At 48.7% G+C, this 21,413-nt stretch overlaps 1 protein-coding gene across 4 annotated transcripts; it reads left to right on the forward strand.

Annotated features, from left to right (window-relative positions):
* The first annotated feature begins 306 nt into the window (after positions 1–306).
* On the forward strand, positions 307–21,016 carry LOC130391697 (glucocorticoid-induced transcript 1 protein). Of its 4 annotated transcripts, none has more exons than XM_056601941.1 (9): positions 307–435; positions 568–986; positions 5,609–5,772; positions 10,701–10,790; positions 13,638–13,763; positions 17,940–18,068; positions 18,364–18,556; positions 19,122–19,224; positions 19,737–21,016. In XM_056601941.1, the coding sequence occupies exons 2-9, from the start codon at positions 680–682 to the stop codon at positions 20,053–20,055; spliced, it is 1,431 nt and encodes a 476-aa protein (XP_056457916.1). In that variant the 5' UTR covers positions 307–435; positions 568–679; the 3' UTR covers positions 20,056–21,016. The 4 variants fall into 4 exon arrangements, with proteins under 4 accessions (XP_056457916.1, XP_056457915.1, XP_056457917.1 ...); XM_056601940.1 differs by having other exon boundaries at positions 598–986; XM_056601942.1 differs by having other exon boundaries at positions 598–986; positions 13,641–13,763.
* The last annotated feature ends 397 nt before the right edge of the window (positions 21,017–21,413 follow it).

A 21,413-nucleotide genomic window follows, 5' to 3' on the forward strand; every position in this document is an offset into this window, starting at 1 on the left:
GATTGCGACATTTTGACAAATATGAACTAACTCTAATACATAAATAACTAATAAAAAGAAACGTACGAGTTTCTAAAGGGACAAGTCACTAAACATACAGAAATATGCATACATCCTAAATATATTATAATCCATCGAACGTATCGATTGGCTCAAAGCGCTGCCCGTAGTCGGCGCTGCACCAATGACGGACGCTACTGTACCACCGCGCCGTCCAACCATACGGTCAGAACCGGAGAGTCTGGCCCGCCCCTCAGCGTCAGCCAGTAGCCTCCCTGATCCAACTGTCATTCAGAGTGCGTGGTCATGAGGAAGGTAGGACGACGGGAGAGGCTGAAAAACACACGTTATACACAACAAGAGTGGAAGAAGTCACTTTAAAAGTTATATTTATCATGTGTGTGGACACGGGGGACGTGGTTTAGTGTTTCCCAGGTAAGCGACAGCCTCCCCCGGAGCGGGTACTCTCTCTAGCTGTCGGTTCAGCTCGGCCGCATGAGCTGAAAAATTAAAAGGAAGCCACGGTAACCTTTTTCCTTTTCTCCTTCTCTTCCCCCTCCTAACCAGTCTCTCCGTCTCTTCCTTCTCTTCCGACAGAACAACCGACAACTTTGGAAAACAAAACGTTTTCGGGGACGACACGGGTTGTAAGTTAAAAAAAACAACGTTTTAAAGCACCATGTCCGCCCCGAGCAACTCGCTACAGCAGCCCCGGGTGAGACGCAGCACGGCGGGCTCCCCCGGCTCCGCCTGCCGCCTGCACCCCCTCCGCGCCACGGTGCCCTACCAGCTGCTCAGCCCCGGGGGGCGCAGCAGCAGCCCGACCCAGCGGACCCAGACCCAGACCCTCTCCGTCGGAGGAGGAACCAACAGTACGTGCATCTCGAATCCGGCCAGCCCCATACTGAACTCTGGTGCCAATGGCAAGCAAAGACATTCCCCCGAAAACAAGGACTCGGGTTCCCCCGACTCGGCCGTCTGCAGAGGTAAAGATTTTTTTACTGGGTCACTAATTTTAAGGGGAACGTCACTGAAAAGTGAGTTATAATGTTGTTCATATGCGTGTTGTAACACTGTCATTTCATGGTAATGGATTCAACGTGTCTTTCACGTCGGGAAAATGATTGAAGCGTGTTAGTTATAATGTTGTTAATGTACTTATTATTCTTGGTAATGGACTTGTTTGTCAGGTGTTTGCTGGGTAACCTGTGGAAACAATATCTGGCGAGATCTCATCCTATCATCCATTTATTAAAGGGGCTAGTGCGTAAGAGTGGGACGAGGCACCAGTTGGCAGGGATGTCGTCCAGGGACCGTGTTCCCCCACTGAGAGGCACAATGCGGTGTAGTCAGGTGTCTTTTGACGCTCGGGTGTTAAGGGGACGGACCGCTTGGGAGGATATGGGAGTTCCACCCTGGCCTAAATCAGCCCCAGGCTGTTCCCAGACTTGCCACACTGACTTCTCTAAACACTCATTCTCGTGTGTGTGTGTGTGTCACTCTCTTTCTCACTACTTAGAGTGCTCTCTTTCTGTGTAGAAATATGAGAGAAATGGAGAGAGAGAAAATGCATACAATATACACACACACACACACACACACACACACACACACACACACACACACACACACACACACACACACACACACACACACACACACACACACACACACACACACACACACACACACACATCCATGGAGGCTTTCTCCATTGGAGAATAATGGCTGTTTTCTGTAAGCCCCCGTGCTCTCTATTGAACCAGGGTCAAACACGCAGGCAGCTAGCTACCATCTGGCGTGTGTCTGAGCAATGTGTCGCTACAGAGGTGTCTGAATACAGCTTTTTCTCTCCCAGTGAAGGGCTGGAGGCATGCTGAGACTGATTGTGCTCGCGCTTACCACAGTGTGTACGACCGCAGCCTGCAACAGCTATGCGCTCTGCCCATAATGTGACCTCTGGCATCTTGTTATATTAGCCTCTGAGTCAACCCTTGGGTCGCATCAGCAATCAGTGTTCCTATCAATATGTCTCAATCTATTTGTCTCTATCTACCTTTCATCGGTTACATTTTTGCACTCTAACTTTGAGTTGTTATTTTTGAGTGTACCGGTACTTTTAATTTGAAGTGGATAATGTTTTTAGGACAATGCTGTTACAACGTGGCTCGCATTCCTCAGGTTCATCACACGCATGGGGCCTGATGTGAACGGGGGGCCCCACACAGCACAGGAACCTCTTTTGTCCACTGTGGCTTTTACCACGCTTAACCGTGTTTCAGAACTCACAGTGAACCTCTGCTGGTTTTCCATCCAGACGGCTCGCTTACAAGGAGAGTAGCACATCACCAAAAACAACATGGTTGGCTGACTTTTAAAGAAGGAGAGAGGAAGAGAGAGAGAGAGAGAGAGAGAGTAGACCGGAGAATTCTCCAAATTCCTAAGTCGACTGAAAAGAAGTGACCTTTGAACCCGACCAGTGTCCCATGGAAGTGGTGACGATTGAGATTGGAGTCTCCTGTATGACTCTGACCTTCTGGTCAAAACAAACTAAACTCAGACCAGGTACTCCCTTAACAACTATTTCAGATTGTGTTAAGAATTAGTAATACCGTCACACAAAGTAATAAACAATTATTGTTTGTACTTCAGATTTTGGATTAACCTCAAGATGGATTTGATAAAGTTTGCTACAACAACAACATTTTTTATTAATATTTATAGACGATATCCCTGATAATCCCTTTATGTTCCTGTAAACGTTGTGCAGCTGTATTAACAAGGACAACATGGTTTGTGTTATTGTTGTGCTCTGTGAATACAAACTTAAGCTGGAGTTTCCCAGGGTTATTGAATGTTGTACTTCAAAAAATCTCGGTGTTGATCCCTGACATAATGTTTACGGCGGAAATCCCAAGAGGAGTAACAAAATCCTGTGATATGAGACCGTAAACACAGCATGTGCAACATCACATCAGTAAGATTCTCTCGGGGCAGCAAGTCACCAATAAAGAATGAAGAATCAATCTTTGATGGAACAGGCCGGGTCCGCTGGAACTCAAACAATCCATGCCCCATAATGCAACTCTACGAGCTAAGTTAGCGATCGGCTGGCCTGAAATGCGCTTCATTGCTGCATCTTTCCCCACCTGGCCCTGATTTCTAAAACGATGGGCTGACATTCCACCACATGACCTGGAGGTTCACCTCCGTGTCATCATCCTCTCACCACGCTGTCATGGCAACAATGAAGCCCCCACCAGCCTCTCCACCCCATCACCATCAAAGTGCCAGCTGTGCTAAATTTGCCCTGCCTCATTGTCACCCATTTAAACTGCAGAGTAGCAGCAAATGAGAAAACAATCAACTCGTCCCAATTGATGAAGTACGTTTCCTGCAATTCGCTCGTGCTGCTGCAGGATCTAATTACGCTGTGTGTGTGTGTGTGTGTGTGTGTGTGTGTGTGTGTGTGTGTGTGTGTGTGTGTGTGTGTGTGTGTGTGTGTGTGTGTGTGTGTGTGTGTGTGTGTGTGTGTGTGTGTGTGTGTGTGTGTGTGTGTGTGTGTGTGTGTGTGATCTTTGAAACACAGTGGTTGAACAGGCAGGCTGCCTCATGCTGAACAGACTCTTCCTATGAAGGCAGACTCCCTCTCCCACATACCTTATAGCCAAATAAATCAAATAATCATATTTTATTCAACAGAATGAATGTAGTGGGCTACATTTTTCGCTCGCTTCCAATAGTACCAATTTTGACTTAAATCCAATCACATTATTCCGCATATTTTCCAACATGGCCATGTGTTCTGGGCGTAATACTTTAGGACTCGAAGAAGAATCTGTAATTCTACCCAGCCCTCTTCATTGGACATTAGTCTCACAAAATGGTCCCCTTTGTGTACATCCAGAACACTATCATAATCAGAAATACAGGCTTTTACTGTAAATGATTTACAGTACAGGTTGATTTATTTTGTGGTTCCTTCGAACCGTTTTCCTATCCTGTGGAGTTCAGGGTCTGGAGATATGCTCACCGTCCCCGCAGTCTGCAGTCAATGCGTTTTGTAGCATTGGCTCGAAACAGACAGACAAACAAACTTGTGAAGTTCACAAGGTGACTTGCAAGATGGCACACAGCAGTCCATTTGCTTAGCAAAATACCGTTAAGGCCACATGGATATTTTGTACCTTTATGACTGTCACTAACTGATGGCAAAACAAGAACCAACCGAACCTTTTACCCGAAGTTATCAAAGACATAATTCAAAGAATAGTGGACAGGGTATTATCTGTAGGACATAACGAAGACAGAAGACCCATAGAAAGGACTTGGATCCGCCTTAGTGTTAACATAATTTGTCCATAATCTGTCCCTTGACCAACAAAGAAAGCGAAGCAACAGTTTTTCAGTAACATTGCACCTGCCTTTGTCTTGCATTTAACATGCCCAAAACAGAAACTCCCTCCACACGCACAAACACGTGCGCACCCACCCACCCCCACAATGGAATCCTCTTCCATCCTATGCACTCAGTGGTTTAGCGTAGTCCACCAAGTCAACAAGAGTAAATAACCTTTGCGAGCCATGTATCCTTACCACAGTGCCTTGCAAAGACTCTGCAAGGTGACACCTCTATGTGTTCATATGCTTTTACGCAGTCGCTGAACCCACCACAATACATCAGCACAACAATATGCTGCTTTGTTCCTCTGGTCCACCTGACTCACTTGATCCTGTCCTTGTATGGATTGGATTTGCAGGAAAAAAAAAAAGGGCATCTGTGCTGACCTGCTCTGGGGGGAAAAAATGGGACAACCCCCTTTGGAAAAGCCAAGCAACCTCACCCTGTCCTCACACTCGCTTTGATATCCAAGGCAAGACACTTCCCTTGCAGGGCTTTCACTAATTACACGGACCGTAATCCTGGCGTTGGAGCCCATTTCGCCCATTCCTTACCCCGTGCCCCTTGTGTGTGTGTGTGTGTGTGTATGTCTGCGTGTGTGTTTGGGTTCGATTTCACTGAGAGTCAGTGCAGGAATGTTGAGTAGATGCAGGCGGTGTTGGTGTGCATTGTGTCGTTGTTTATGAGTTCTGTTGTGGGTGGTGTGCTTAACTACTCTGGCTCACGGAAGACTGCTCCTCTAACATGCAGCCCAGATCCTCTGACTCAGTGGTTCGTGTTTGCCTGCAGCCCCGATGCGCAGGCATGTTATTTACTCGGCACTAATACTTCCCAGCTTAAAGAAATGGTCCATGCTTTTTAAAAGTTCAACCGAGAGTGATGGAAGAAGAGGGAGCTCTCGAGAACCAAAGTGTTTATTACTTGTATGGCCTAATCTTGATCTGGCTTTGCTTACAGATTCATCGCACACTCGCACTCTACGTTATCTTTTAAGTCAACCTTAGTGGAACACTCGCCCAAAAAGTTTCCACCTCGGGCACTAAACCCATCGTTCGGTAGAAAAGATAGGATGGTGCCTCATTGATCCATTACAGGATTTTGGGTGCCTTGGCAGAGCGTAAAGGACAGAGCCCGAACCAAGATGGCTGCTGTTCTCCTCACTCACACTCTCCCTCCGTTTCCTCCTCCTTCTCTCTCCATCCACAGTGGAGAGGTCCAAGTTCCCCGTGCGGGGTACCAGTGCCGTTCTGCGGACGTCATCCCTTGACGCCATCACAGGGCCCTACCTCACAGGCCAGTGGCCCCGGGACACTCAGGGGCCCTACTCCTCCTGCATGAAAGACAAAGCCACTCAGGTACCGGCCGAGCTGGTAGGAAACTCTTGTGTGCACAGGAAGAATTTCTAAGCTGGATTTCCCCTCGTCTCACTCGAGGAACATGGCCGGTTTAAGCGGTGTCATGCTGAAGCTAGCCTGGGTGCCATGCTAGTGAGTGAGAGGAGGTGGGGTGGGGTAGTTGAGTGGTTAGGGTAATCACCCCTAGGTATAAGGTTCTGAGTTTGAAACCCAATGAAATGCCGAACCTGCTCATTAATGACGTGTCTGTAAGTTGCTTTAGAAAAATCAAAAAAATAAAGTTGCTTTAGTAAAATCAAATAAATTGTAATGAACTAGCCAACTAATGCTCTGCTAAACTAGACTATTTAAGTGGCTCATGCTACTGAGCTAGTCAAGTTGCTTATGCTTCTAAGCTAGCCAAGTTGCTTATGATACTGAGCTAGCCAAGTTGCTCATGCTGCTGAGCTAGCCAAGTTGCTCATGCTTCTGAGCTAGCCAAGTTGCTCATGCTTCTGAGCTAGCCAAGTTGCTCATGCTTCTGAGCTAGCCAAGTTGCTCATGCTTCAGAGCTAACCAAGTTGCTCATGCTTCTGAGCTAGCCAAGTTGCTTATGCTACTGAGCTAGCCTAGTTGCTCACGCTACCGAGCTAGCCAAGTGGCTCACGCTACCGAGTTAGTCAAGTGGCTCAAGACACTGAGCTAGCTAAGTTGCTCACGCAACTGAGCTAGCCAAGTGGCTCAAGACACTGAGCTAGCCAAGTGGCTCACACTACTGAGCTAGCCAAGTGGCTTGAGCTACTGAGCTAGCCAATTGGCTCACGCTACTGAGCTAATCAAGTGGCTCACGCTACTGAGCTAGCCAAGTGGCTCACGCTACTGAGCTAGCCAAGTGGCTCACGCTACTAAGCTTGCCTAGATGCTCAAGCTACTAAGCTAGCCTAACTGCTCATTCTACCGAGCTAGGAGTAGGTCATGCTAGAATTACTCCTGCAAGTGGGCTAGCCGTATCCACCACAACTTGAAAGCGTTGACGCAATGTATTCTGCAATTTCCCAGCCCTGCCTCAGTACAGATGTAGGTTTAATAAGGCTGCTAAGTTGGTTCTTATTACTTTATTGCTCATCATAACACTCCATTAAGCCTACATATGGATTCTGTGGTCCGCGGTCGGCCCACTTCTTTCCTGGGTAGCAGCCTGTACATGGAAACCCACTAATCTGGCCATGGCACTGACCCCTGAATGCACTTGTGGGTGTGTGTGCTCATGCAAGTCTGTGTGGTGGATTGTTGAATATTGAATATGTATGATCATGACATTGACACAATTCCAGCCCCCCCCCGTGTGTGTGTGTGTGTGTGTGTGTGTGTGTGTGTGTGTGTGTGTGTGTGTGTGTGTGTGTGTGTGTGTGTGTGTGTGTGTGTGTGTGTGTGTGTGTGTGTGTGTGTGTGTGTGTGTGTGTGTGTGGCAGAGCCGCCGAGCCTCATTTACATGGGCTCCATCCCTTTAACCCTTCAACCACCTCGCAGCTCTTTGTCTGGTGCTGAGGAAGTGGAGGGGTCCATTAGGGCCCCCTTGAAGGAGTTGCATACAGAACTCTCGGCCCATAATTACAACGCGGTTTACATGGGACCGGCAAGACCGGGAACAGCACTGGGAAGCAAGCCCCGCCATTCCCCGAGACTAAAGATTTGCAAAGATGTGTCAGTGTGCTAATTGTTCTTGAGATGATAATTCCTATGCTGAATGGACACAGAGGCTGGAGGCTCCTGCCGGTGTAGTGCCAGCCACCATCAGAACGCAGGACACTCAAAGCACGCCAACTTGAGGAGAGGAAAAGGCTGTGTGGGTTCTGAAAGGGAAAAATGTTCAACAACTTCCAAGCAATATAATTGTAGAGCGAGAGCGCACAAAAAAAAAAAGCCCTCCCCTTCCCCACTCCAATAATAGTCAGGCAGCACTTCCTCCTAACAAGCCGGGCCTGCGCCGGGCTTGTTAGGCTACAACAACAGCAGAACCCCAGCAGACAAAAGCCTCGGGGCTTCTTTTGTTGTGCGGCATGCAAGTTCAAGACGGCCTCCCCTTTGAGCTGTAACGTAGCTCGGCATGGAGGTGAAGCCATTTGCACCTGTCCCCAGGGCTGGGGCGCAGGGGAGGAGGCATCGCACTGCCTACCACCTGGCCCCCGCTCGCTGCCTGCCTCGCCTGGCTCCCTTTGTGAGGCGCCTGAAGAGCAGAGGGCCCATACATATGGTAATGAGTGCTCTGGGTCCACCCGGCCCTGGGCCCTGTGGTTAGACAACACAACACAACATCTATGAAGATTAGACTGACATACAGAAAGCAGAGGCGAGCTGGTGCAAGCATGTGGGCTGGCGCACGCACGCACCCACGTATGCACACACGCGAGCGTGCGCACACACACCAACGTATGCATATTCACAGACACACACTTACACGCTAACTTTTATGCACACACACTTACACAGCTTAAACACCCACACTATAAGTTAAACACTTTCCCATAACATCCATCTATACATTATTATTATCTCCATAAGAGTTGATTGATAACAGTGCCATACTTATAATATAAATTATAGGATCAACTCACTCGGAGAGGCAGCACTATTGGCAACCTACAAAGCCGCCTCTGAGAGGAAAGAAAAGCGTTTATCTGTAATCAAGAGCCTGAGAGAAATTTCAAGCACGTAGAAGATAACAAGCTAGCTGACCGCAATGCATGTTCTCCCCATGTGGAGCCCACAGCGAGCGATAGCGACGGTGTTTGGCTTTCTCTTGTCCTGGCATGTAATACAAACAAACCAACAGGAATTCCAGGGCGATTGTACGGAAGCTGAGCCATTGCTTCCTGCTCCGAAGCGGAGCGGGGCCACGTACCGTCTGTCTCTCTCAGAGCCTCCTCCCAGCCCCCCTAGGGTGGGAATCGTAATCGCGGTTAACACGCTGCCGGCGGCGGTAAAGCATGCTTTATCTCCCAACAGAACATTATCAGACTCAGCACCTGGCGCACAGGCTTAGAGAGCACACATTGAGGAGGGAAGTTGAAGACTGGGGTTGATAAAAAGGCCTCCGATGTAAATAAAGGTGGGGGATTTTCTTAACAGACTCTCAATGTGTTCAGGGGCACAGTGTCAATAAGGAATGCTATCCTGTGGTCCCGTGCGGTACTTACTTTACAGTTAACAATGTGACACAACTTTTGAGACACTCTAGGTGGGGAAAAAACATTAAAGACGATATTTAAATGTTATTGATCCATTCCGTGCTGCGAAAGCAAAACATGAATGTGTTGTTGAGTGCTAGCGGATGTAACACAATTTATTAGACTAATGTGAATTCCCAGAAACCGAAATAAAATTGCAACACAAATACAAATAATGCTTAATCCTGCAATCTGAAAAAAAAAAAGGACCTATAACTAGAAGGTCAAAGTTCAGGTCGAACTCATAATGGCATGTCGATTCCACTCTTTGTTTTACGGTGACTGACCCTGTCCAGCCAAACCATTATAAATGATAACTAATTCCCCATGAACTGGTTTTTATAATAAGGGCTGTCCTCTTCAACCGGATGTATTCATTGTTCCTTTGTACGGCTCAAGATTGTCACTTTAAAACGTCAAAATATGATCCACACTTTTTACGCACCATGAGCAGCAGCAGTTCCCAAACCGGTAAAGCACGGAGCCCACTTCATCTCATGGGGGTAACTCTCCTTCCCCTTTCACTCCAGCCATGCGTATTCTGTATGCACGGATTAGGCCCCGTCTCTAAGCCTGTCCACATTTGGCAGCCGCTTCAAACAGAACGCAGGCCGGGCCCTAAGCCCCGCGCACACAAAAACGTTAAAGCCCACGGCCGGCGAACACATCTGCCGCGCAGCGTGGCCGGCACAGTAGCGTCTTTATGAGAGCACAAGCAGTCATTTAAAGGCCTGTCCTTTCCACAGAGCGGGGGGTGGGGGGCAGAGCCAACAGGCCGGCCCAGGCTGCCCCGACGTGTGCTCTTCATTATTCACACGGGGGTATTCCATATCACGGCCCTTGGCCGCTGGGCTGTCGGGCAGTAGACCGCCGAGCAGCGCCACAGAGGCCGCCCTATGCAGGGGGGGGGGGTCAGACACAAGGCACTGCGGGGGCCTTGACATTTAAGAGGGCCAGCACCCCCGGATGTGGCTGTTATCTTTGAGACGTTTGAGGATTTGTTTGAGCAGGCGACTTGCTGTTGATACGGCCCCAACGAGGAGGGCTGGGGCTGGGGAGGGGCGGGGGGGCGATGAATGAATCATCCTCAGTTCTTTCTCTGCTTTCGCATATATTTACATAATTTAACCGTTTCCCTGTTTATGTAATTGGAGCAGAAGAAGTGCACGGACAGAACTGACTTTATGTGGGGGAGAACATTGGATATTTGACATTTATCAGGGCGGCCTTTTTGGGTTTGGGATGAGGGCCAGAGGACTGTGGCTCAGCATTCACGAACCGTCCTGTAGTCCTACTGCTGGCACTGGATGCTCATTCGCTGTTTTGTTGTGCGTTCCACCATTCGATTCGACATATTAAACTCAGCTGGGATTACAACAATAATTTGCATTGCAAATCTTGGGAGTTTTGCTTGTTAAGTTTGGGTCTGCTTCGCGGTACTCGTGTTAAACCTTTTCCATATTACTCATGGAAGCATGCAAGCATCACAATTATGTTTATTTATGTTGTCTATGCCTCGTAGTGCCTTTGATTGTTTACCACTTCATAATTTGTTTTTCATTGAAAATTTTAAATTTCTACAAAACTCAATTGAGGTGCGCGTGTTGAAAGGTTATTCTACTGCTATTGCCAGTACACCGGTATTGTAGGGCGCTGTGGATCTTGGTGTCCGCCAAATGGCTTGTATCTAACTTTGTACATGTGTGTTAAATGTGCTCGTATCTCCACGTGTTTCAGACTCCAGGCCCCTGGATAGACGAAGCTCTGGACCAGGGGAGTCCTCACCAACGATCTGCCTCCTGGGGCAGTGCAGACCACCTCAAGGAGGTAGGCTACCCCACACAATCTGCCCTCAACCAAGTCACACTCGCCCCAACGCCCCAACCGACACAACCCTGGAGCCCATGGGTCTACCAGCACAAAATGAGCACAAGCTAGCCCCTGCCTGAAAACACTAGTGTATCTCAGGCCGGCCTCTCTTTGATATGGCTAACTTGGCTCTAAGTAGCTACTATGACCCCACATATTCAACCACAGGTTCTGTGCTAGTTTGGCTCCGGCCTGCCTCTGTCTGATGGCACTATCGTACGTCCAACTAGCCTCTGCCTGACAGCACTAGATTATCTCCAACTGGCCACTGTGACCCCACATATCCAACCGCAGGTGGTATGTGTAATTTCAAGACTAAACACTCATCCATTCCTCCGGGTGTGTTTTTGTAGACCCTTGAGCTCGGGGCCATTCACTGAAAATGTGTTTTATTTGTCAGGATCTGAGGTCAGCCCCTAAACGTCGGGCTTCTTACGGCGGTACTGCCGAGGCCCTCTATCAGTCAGGCGTTGTGGTCGACCACCAGCCACCACACGGCTATTAGGCCTCCAGCTCCACAGGCCGCAGGCTAAATTTAACCACTCCCGCCGTCTCTCTCGTACTACCAGAACCCCTCATCTCGCTGCGGCTTGTTGTTTTGGAAAGAAGTGTGGGGATGTCGTTTGGTGTGTGTAACGGCCCTCCCCCCTCCCCCCTCCCCCGTCCCCCCCGTCCCCCTCATCCTCGGCTCCACCAATGAGAAGGCCCCCCCCTTCCCATCGAGAGATGCTTTATAGCAGCATGGGGACCTTCTTCCCTGCTAGTTCAGCAGACGGTTTAACCAAAGTAAGGATCAGTGACTTGAGATGCATGTCACTAAGTGGCAGGTTGAGATTAGGGTGTCTCGCTCAAGCAGGCCCTCCAGATAGGCTGTGGAACTTGCCGATCAAACCCAGTATCTATTTTTGGCTGAGGGTCAGCCTTGCCATGATACTACTGAACTTAAGTGTGGCGTTATTGAGTCCTAAACTCTCTGGATCCTACAGAGCTGAAAGCAACTGAAACCTGACAGGTGCAAACAATACTGATCATGACATTGACACGACTTCTCCCCCCCCTTCGTGCGTGCGCGTGTTCCTATCTTTTGCGTTTGCCCGGTCAGTTCCAAAGCACTGCCCTGACATGTTGAATCAATAACAAGGAAATTGTGATGACCTGGAATCAAACCAGCACTGCCTGGGCTTGTTATTATATGCGATGCGTGACCTCAGTACACACTACGAGTGAACCTGTGGATCCTCTGGCTTTCATGTATGAAGGAGGAGGTGGAGGAGTTCTGTCTCCAGAGTGGCTGTCTCTGTTGACTGTTGCCAGGCGAACACACACACACACACACACACACACACACACACACACACACACACACACACACACACACACACACACACACACACACACACACACACACACACACACACACACACACACACACACACACACACACACACACACACTTTGGCCATAAAGACTGCACCTTTGTCTGCATAGTCCAACTGCTTGTGTTAAGCTTGGCATAACCTGTTCTAACCCTTGCTTAGACACAGAGGCAGCCCTCTACTTTACCTCCATCTCCCAAGCACACACACTGTACTTGCGGTGGTCATTAAAACAATACTCTATAGTGGCCAGGTTCTGCAGACTTCGCGTGGGAGTTGATGAAGAGCCTTCCGGAGGTGAAGGTGTACAAACATTTGTCACATTTTATACGAGGGAACGCTGAGATTAGAGCTTGGTTTGCTTAGCGCAGAGCCAACACGTCGAGTGAATCACTGCCAGCAGCGCTGGAGGAGTGCAGGTCAGAGGTCAAGCTACAGAAAGTTATTTACCAGCTCTGAATAGCAATCATTCATGTAGGCGTGTGCGCCGTCCACTCGCCTTGGCTTGCCAGGAGCGCCCTAACGTGATCGTAAAGTTTTAATGGGTCTTTCTCCACAACAAACAGAGACGGACCTCCTCATTTCCCACGTTAGTCATCAGATGAAGGTTGATGCCAATGGATAGGATCTGACTAGTGTTGGAGAAGTGGAGTAACGTGGACAGATAAAGTGCACAGGCATGAATAAACTTAAGGTTTATCGGTTAGTTGGACGATACATTACGTTGACTGATCAGATAGATTCTGTTACTCGTAGTAGATTAGATTACTATGCTATACTATATCATGTTTATGAACTATGGTTTCTGTGGGTTGTAAAGGCTTTTTAAATGTTTGACAGATGTATTTTTAAATGCTGGGTAATGAGGCCCTGGTTAGCAAAAGGATAACTACCAGCTAAAGGGGTCTTGGACTCAGGGGAGACTGATACAGTAAATACCAGCTGAAGGCGTCTGGGACTCGGGGCCTGTGCACTAAATATGCGTATAATAAATTGACTTATCAGTCAACTTATCGTACTTTTATTTAGAGTCCAGGGCTCTTGGAAGGGTGTTATTTATTTATATTTTTTGCTGATTGTCTCTACTTCTGCTTTCTGCTGCTATTTTGATCCTTTTTATTTATTTGAATCAATTTGATCCTTTCCTCTTTTAGTTGATATTTCTACCCTATGTAAACCACATTGAGCCACACCTGTGTTTGAAATGCGCTCTATAAATAAAGCTGACTTGCATGGAATGTATAAACAAAACCTCTGAACATTATTTAACGGCCCTTACGTTCACTTCCTGACTACTCTCTGGCTCCACGCGTGCCTCTTAGTTTCCTGTTGTGCACCTACTTCACAGGCACCCTGCACCACCGCACCCGTCACCCCACCTGTACCCACACAGGGCCACCTGTAACCATAACCTCGTCTTTTCCTCCAGCAGATTGCTAAACTGCGCCTGCAGCTCCAGCGCAGCAAGCAGGTCAGCCGCCAGGGCAAAGACAAGGAGCACGGCGCCCCACAGCAGTCCCAGCAGACGCAGTACAGCAACGCCTGCCCCCCCCAGGTGAGACGCAGCTCCTGGGGGCAAACGGTGCGGTGACACCTGTGGAAGTGGCACGCCGTGAGAGCTTCTGGGTCACTGCACCAGAGTTGTTTTTGCACAGGCTGTTAAAAGACCTTGACTAAGAGCTTCTGGTCACTTGTTCAGAGTTCATCTAGACTCTGTATAGCCTCCTCCCCCCACACCCCTCTCTTACGCGCTTATTGTATGTTGTAAGGCCTGGCACTTGATGTGAGTTGTTCCTCCTTGCACTCAAAAACAGAACTCTGCATTTTATCCAAGCTATCTTTGTTGCATACGGAATGGGTGATCCTAGCGATTGTTGCCCAGGCCAACCAAGTGCCGGGCACTACCTTCCCTCTGCACCACACATGACCGGTGCAATGGAAACTCGACTGGTTTACTCTTAAACCTTTTCGTAAATGTGGCAAAAAGTCAGAGCTTGGAAGCCATCTAAGTAGGAAATAATACAGATCACATCTCTGTGGACCCAGTTGATTTGAACTACTCCCAAAGTAATGAGTAAAATATCCCTGGATCCCCAAGCAGTCCTTCTCCCTCGCTCTTACCTTTTCTCCCACCCCAACTCCCTTGGATTTCATTCCCTTTAGAGAGATTGAGAAATGCCACATATTGTCTCAATTATTAATTAATTATGAACTCTTAATTGGCTGTTCAAGGATGAAGATGGAGTAATTAAAAGATATTCCAGTCTAAATTATCGACCTTCTTCAAACCTCAGACTTTATTCCAACATGGTCATTGCTTGTCATGGGACAGGATGTGGTGAACTGAAATCACTTTTGGATCCATAACATCCATACTTCCATTTTGTAGATGCACTGGGTGTTTTGGAACAAGTAAAAGGGGGCAGCATAGTGCAGTGGTGACTCCCCAGTGGAAATGTACCGGGATTCATAAACCGACTTGAACAAGATGACCTCACGCATGCCTACCCCTTAATGACCTGCATCTGAAATGACTGGAAAAAAGCCTTCTGCGCTCTTAACAAATAGTGACCAACCAAAAACAACCCAGCCTCTGGCGTCACGACCTTCGCGGACTCTGCCGATTCGATGACTCGTGGTCATTGGGTGAAAATGTTGCAACGGGCCCAAATAATTGAATTACTTCCACATTCGCATGCTACTCTACGGATCGATCAGAGAAAATGAGTTGGTTATCATTTTCATGAAGGAATAACAAAATTTAAAAGAAACAATACAACTATATGAGGTTCAGCAAGGCGACCTCATCGTATTCTGAAGCCATACATATCGGAAGGTTTGTCTTTTTACCATCTTTTTTAATTGAAGTTTTGCAGAGGAACCCAGGGCTAGGATTAATGTCGTCAGAAACCTCAGGTTATGGACGCGATCTTTCTTGTTTTTAATTCCCTGAATTATTGTGTAATGGATTCACACATACTCTGTGACTTCACGTGATGATGCATTGCTCGAGGTGGTTTTTCCATTCACTGAGAAAGAGACTACACATGTCAGTGTTTCCCCCAGGGAATGTCTTAGTGAAGGTGGTCAGAGAGCGTTGGCTCGTGGCGCTGCAGTCTTCGGTGAGGGTTTCTGTTCGAACGACTATTGTTTTGAACAGTATCATTAGGTGCGTTTCCATCTCAAATGTGATGCGAATCTTTAGAAAGTTCGCAAAAAAGTAATTTGAATTAGGTGCGTTTCCATCAAGTGGTTGGAGCGGAATAGGGTGATGACGTTGCATGTTGATGTCGGCAGGGTTGCTCCTGCTATGTGGAAATCAGAAAGACTGTCAGTCCTGTGTGTTCAAAGTTCGCTACGTCACAGCTGATTCGAAAAATGTGTTTCCATCTCCCATTTTGAGAATTTACTCTGTTTCGCATTTCTCAAAAACCACCTCAAACGAGCGGATAAACTTTTTTGCGAATTAGAGGATTTTGATGCGAATTTTGGTGTTTCCATCACCGTTTACTGATTCGATACTTCAAAGTTTGCATTAAATTAGGGGGATGGAAACGCACCTACTGATGCATATGTTTTCTTGCCCTACTGGGGTTTTGCGCTTTGTTCATGCATAATAATTAAAAAATAATCATTAAAAGTATATATATATATATACTTTTTTTTTTAATATATAGGTATATATTTCATCATTTTCTTTTAATACATTGGTAGTCAAGGTGGGGCCCTATTGTTGTTAAGGCGGCAGCCTTAACCATACAGTGCGGGGGGGAAACACTGCATGTGAAAGTCCTCTCGTCCGACTCTGTGTGTGTGTGTGTGTGTGTGTGTCCAGTCTAGATACACGGCATCCATGCATGGTGTTTTTCCCCATATGCTCTATACTGGGTGATAATGGCATGTCATGTGTATACCTCACCCCTGACAGTCGTAACCTGATCAAGCGGTAGACCGGAGGTCCATCAGTTAGGCTCTGATGTGTGAAGTCAATATAATGAGGCTGTTTTTTTTTTGCAGTGGAATTTAATTTTAAAGTGCCAGGGAGCTCTTCAATGTTTCAGATTTAATTCGAACACTATGTAATTTAAGAGAATGAGTTTTGTGCTGAGATTTTTTGGAAAGGGGGGGGGGGGGTTATCCCCACGGTTATGACCCACGCCAACTTTAATGACAAATGACCACGTTGACAACAAAATGAGTGTCTCTGGGTTCACTGGCTCTTTAAGGAAATCCTCCATGACATTCACTTTGGACCAGGAGTTGAGAGTGATTTGAAGGGAACATGTTGAGGCATGTCTCTCTCCGGTTGTTTTTCTCTCTGTGGGTCACTCAGTGTATCTCCTTGTCTCTCCCTCATACATATGTTAATTCTCTGATAGAATCCCATGTTACAAATAACCTAGTGCAAAAAGGTTATTCTAGATGCATGTCATTCTTCATAAATTCGCATACATTACTATGTCGACTTGTCATGTCAGAAATATTACCACGTTTAACCAAAGAAACTGTTTAAGGTTCACTGGCTCAACTATGAAAGGTTTCTTAGGAAAATATTGACAGATTGAAGAAAATTGTTCTAATCTGGACTTCGTTGTTCATTCTATGGTGAAAGTCCTCAAGTAGTTTGACCTATTTGTCGTTGTTGTGGAAAAAACAGTTGTAACCATTATATAACCTTGTTTACATTGTTGCATATCAATCAAAAGGGTATATTTTGCCTAAGTTCTCCTTAGTGCACCTAGAGCTAGCTCCCGTCCTCTCTCTCGTTGAAAGGTGTTAAGCCAGTTCACATTTGCATCGCCTCTGAAGCCACAAAGTCTGATACTGAAGCCGGGCCCAATCTCCCGTCCCCTTTGATGTGTAGATTCCTTCAGCTGTCCTGCATCCTTGCAGACAAGTCCACTTCCCCCCATAGTGTATTGTGAATTAACTTGGTCTCTCCCGCCGTGGCTGAATCCAGCCTTGGGTCAGTCCTTATCCCTCCATGGTGGTCTCTCCCCCCCCCACACCCGTTTCCTTTGATGTTAGTGCCCATGAGGTGAAAGTTTCAAGTTGTTTGGTCAATCACTGCCTGTGTCTGTCCATGAGCATGCTCTATTAAATAAAACAGTTTTGCTTGACTTTGAGGTCAAGGAGGATCCTAAAATAAATGCATTTCAATCTGTATGCGGTGTTTCCCACAGTCCAGGTAGCAATGTGTGAATGTGTGTTGCCCCCCTGGCGGCAGCGGGGGCGGATTAGGACGTGGACTCCCGACGGGGGGGGGGGAGATTAGACGTGGAGTCCTGACGGGGGGGCGTTTGCTCTGTGTGCGTGTGTGAACGAGAATGACGGGGAGAAAGAGTGCTATGCGGAGATGAATGAACGGAACGATATTTATGTTTCAAAAACGCGTCAAAAAATAAAAGCAGAAACAATTTGTGGCGCTCTGTGTTCATTCTCTGGCGCTGCGCCACACATTGGTCTATGTATGGGAAACACTGGTATGTATTACTCTTTGTAAATGTATTTTAGTTACGCTCAAACTATGACATTTGTGGTGGGTTTCTAATGTAATTCCATAATAGCATGCAGTCCCTCAGTAAATAACCGTGTGTGTGTGTGTGTGTGTGTGTGTGTGTGTGTGTGTGTGTGTGTGTGTGTGTGTGTGTGTGTGTGTGTGTGTGTGTGTGTGTGTGTGTGTGTGTGTGTGTGTGTGTGTGTGTGTGTGTGTGTGTGTGTGTGTGTCCAGCCCAAGGCGATGTCCTCCAGCCTGTCTGTGCCCAAGTGCCTGATCTCCAGGGTGCCCAGCCACGTGGAGGGCATCAACCACGAGCTGGAGAACGTCTTCATCAGGGAGGACGGGGAGCAGAGTCTACAGGTGAGACACACACGGACGCACACACACGGACAGACGTGCATCAGAGACGGCAGTGCACCAAACCTTTGCCAGGCTGTCGTCTGAATCAGCTATATCCTATTGCCAAAACAGAGCAGTGTGCACATTACACTGTTCACAGTGTGGACGCCATCACCATCTGGCCTGCTATTGGCTTCTCTGGTTGCCCTTTACACACACCCAGTGGGACACGTGCACTGTGTGTGTGTGTGTGTGTGTCCACTCACCCCCCTCTCCCCTTCTCGCCCTTCTCTCCCCTCGCCCTCTCACCTCGCAGGCCAGGGACGTCATGGACGGCCGCCGGGCTCCCTTCCCTCCGCATCGCTATGGCAACGGCGGGGACACGCGCGACACGGACACCCAGGCGCCGTCCAGCGGCAGCGACAGCAGCCCCTCCCCCCGGCCCGGCAGCCCCGACGGGCTGCGCTCGGTGGGGGGCAGCCCCTGCTCCGTGGAGGACGCCGACAAAGGTACCAGAAGACGCGCGTGTGTGTGCGTGTGTGTGTGTGTGTGTGTGTGTGTGTGTGTGTGTGTGTGTGTGTGCGTGCGGTGTGCGCACAGCAGCCCTCCCAAACGAAGGGAGTTCCCCTGTTTGTTTCCTACTCCCGCGCTTCCTGATGTCTCTGCCAACTGCAACTGAAGGAAACGAGTGATCGGAGCGGAGCTGTGTAGTGTGCACAACAAATTCCTCCACGGGGCTAGGGCCGGTCGGTCCTGGGTCTGGCCCCGCACCAGCCATTGTTCAGCCCGGGTCCCCAGTACGCTATCTCCATGGTGATCTCACGTCGAGAGACCGTAAAACCAGAGATGAGGCTCTTTGCAGCGTTCTCTGCAAAGTACAGCTGGTTGCAGACTTCAAACCTGCCGCTCTTGCCTCGCCTGCTGAACAGGAAAGGGTTGGCAAATAGTTGGCAATGTGTGGTCCTCTTTTGTGTATCAGATAACATTATAACCTGGCAATCACTTGCTCAACGTCTTCTCTGAACTGCGGAACGAAGGCACACTCACAGCCGGTGTTGTCGTTGTCGTCCACAGACCTGCCGAAGTTCGCCACGTCCCCCAAACCCAACAACAGCTACATGTTCAAGAGAGAGCCGCCCGAGGGCTGTGAGAGGGTCAAGGTGTTCGAGGAGTTGGGGTGAGTCCGTCTGTCCGTCCTTCTCACACACTGTCATACCTTCACTGCCGACCCCCCCGCTGAGTGAAGCAATGGAACTCATCCATGTGAATGTCGGAGTGACTAGTTTGGGGGAATGGTAAATGGAATGCATTTATATTGCGCTTTTCCATCCAGTGGCCACTCACAGCGCTTTATGATATTGCCTAACAGTCACCCGTTCATTCCCACACTGACGGTGGTGACAGCCATGTGAGGCGAGAGCCAGCTGGGCGGGAGCAGTTAGGGTGAGGTGTCTTGCTCAGGGACACTTCAACAGTCTAACCAGTGGCCACTGGTAACCGGGAGGTTGCTAGTTTGATCCCCAGCTTCTCCTAGGAGGAGCTGGAGATCGAACTAGCAGCCTGCTGGTTACCAGCCAACCCGCTCTGCCACCTGTCGCTCGATGGATGGATGAATGTGAAGTAGTGAATGTAAATGTAACTGTACATGCGTTGGCTCATTCCTGTCCGTGTGTCCGTCTTTCCCTCCAGGTCCAACCGGTCCAAGGGATTCCCGCTCTTCTCCTGCCCCGACAAAAACAAGGTCAACTTCATCCCCCGTGGCTCCGCCTTCTGTCCCGTCAAACTCTGCCCCTCCCTCTGCTCCTCCTCCTCCGTCGCCCCCTCGTCCTACACTGACCTCGGTTTCCACGGCAACCCACCGGCGACCACCCCCACCATCAGAATCAAAGACACAGACGCGGCGGGCGCGGGCGCCACCGACGGCAGCACAGACACAACGGATACCATCAGCACAGACCCGGGCAGCGAGGGCAGCATCGCTAAGGCACTCGTCGCCAGCAGCAGCTAGACCCGAGCCCGGCTCCCTCCAGCCGGGGGTTGGACCTCCAGAGCTGCCCGCTGCCCCCCGGTCCAGTCCCCCTCCTAAACATCCCACCCCAGCACCCCCAAGTATCCAGTGAAGAATGTTAAGAATACTCGTCACGCGGAGATGAGTCCTATAGCCTTCTGCTGTCTAACCAAACCAGCGCCGCCTTTACGATGGAGGAATGTTCTCTTCCCCTTCTCCGCCTCCCTCCCTCCCTCCCTCCCTCCCTCGCTGGATGATTGACACTAAGCCCACCGTTGGCAGAGAGTCGGAGAACACGATCTCCAGGGGAGGTGTGTTGAAGCGATTTTGGCGGTTGGTGATTCCGTGGATACCGAGGAGGGAGAGTTCTCTGCATTCCCCCGCGGTCACAACGGGAAAAAGGGCACCAAAACAGGAAGAACCGCAGCCTCCATTAACCCCGATTGTTAGCCAGCAGGGCCTCAGTCACGTCCCTCTCCACTATCACGAGCAGTCCCAGTTCCCCTAAAGATGAAGGCCGTCTTGGGCCTGATACCTTTCTGTTCTGGGTGTGTGGTGAGCCGTCTGGGTGCTCGTGTGGGATCTACCTTGAGCTGCCTTGGTTCTCGTCAGGCTTTTGGGAACAACCCCTCTCTCGCAACTAACGCAGTGCTCTACCGCCTTCCTCACGGTGACAACCAGCCAACGGGCCTTAGTAACCAGGCAGCCATCTTGGTTCTGATTCAGAAGGCCAACCGGGCAATGGAACCAAATGCCGAAGATAAGATGGCCGCCCGGTGAACAAGCCTAATAACACACAAAACGCTTTGATTATTTTATTTTGGTTGCAAAAAAATAGAGAGGATATAAGACTGTTCAGTGTATTGTGTTCAGTAGAGAGCAGTTCTTTTCAAGAAAATACTAAAAAGGAGAAAAAAAATGAAACTGAAAGGGAGTGCAGGGCAGAGACAGGGGAACCGTTTTGTTAATGTTTGATCGTTCTAACCAGCTTATTTAACCGCTTAGTGTTCAGCAAGCTACTAGCTTGACCCATAAGCTTTTCCACACTGTTCATTCTAGTTTATAGCTGAAGCTAAGCGACTTAGCACACGGCCTAGCCGGCGCTAGCTACAGTACTAGCAGCACAGTGGACACAGGGAACCAGCCTTAATATATTGTACATATGGAGCTAGCCAGCTAACCAGCAACGCTCACCACATGCACCACACAGACAACACATATCTGATCATATGTGAGCCAATGACAACTCATGCGACACGCAAAGACCCCCCCGCGCCCCCAGCGACAAATCCAAGGAAAAGAAACTCAGGTGTTGCAGAATGTATTCCGTTAGTTCCCGTCTGGAAACCGCGGCCACG

This window comes from Gadus chalcogrammus, chromosome 11 (assembly GCF_026213295.1).
Source record: "Gadus chalcogrammus isolate NIFS_2021 chromosome 11, NIFS_Gcha_1.0, whole genome shotgun sequence".
NCBI classification, from domain to species: Eukaryota; Metazoa; Chordata; class Actinopteri; order Gadiformes; family Gadidae; genus Gadus; species Gadus chalcogrammus.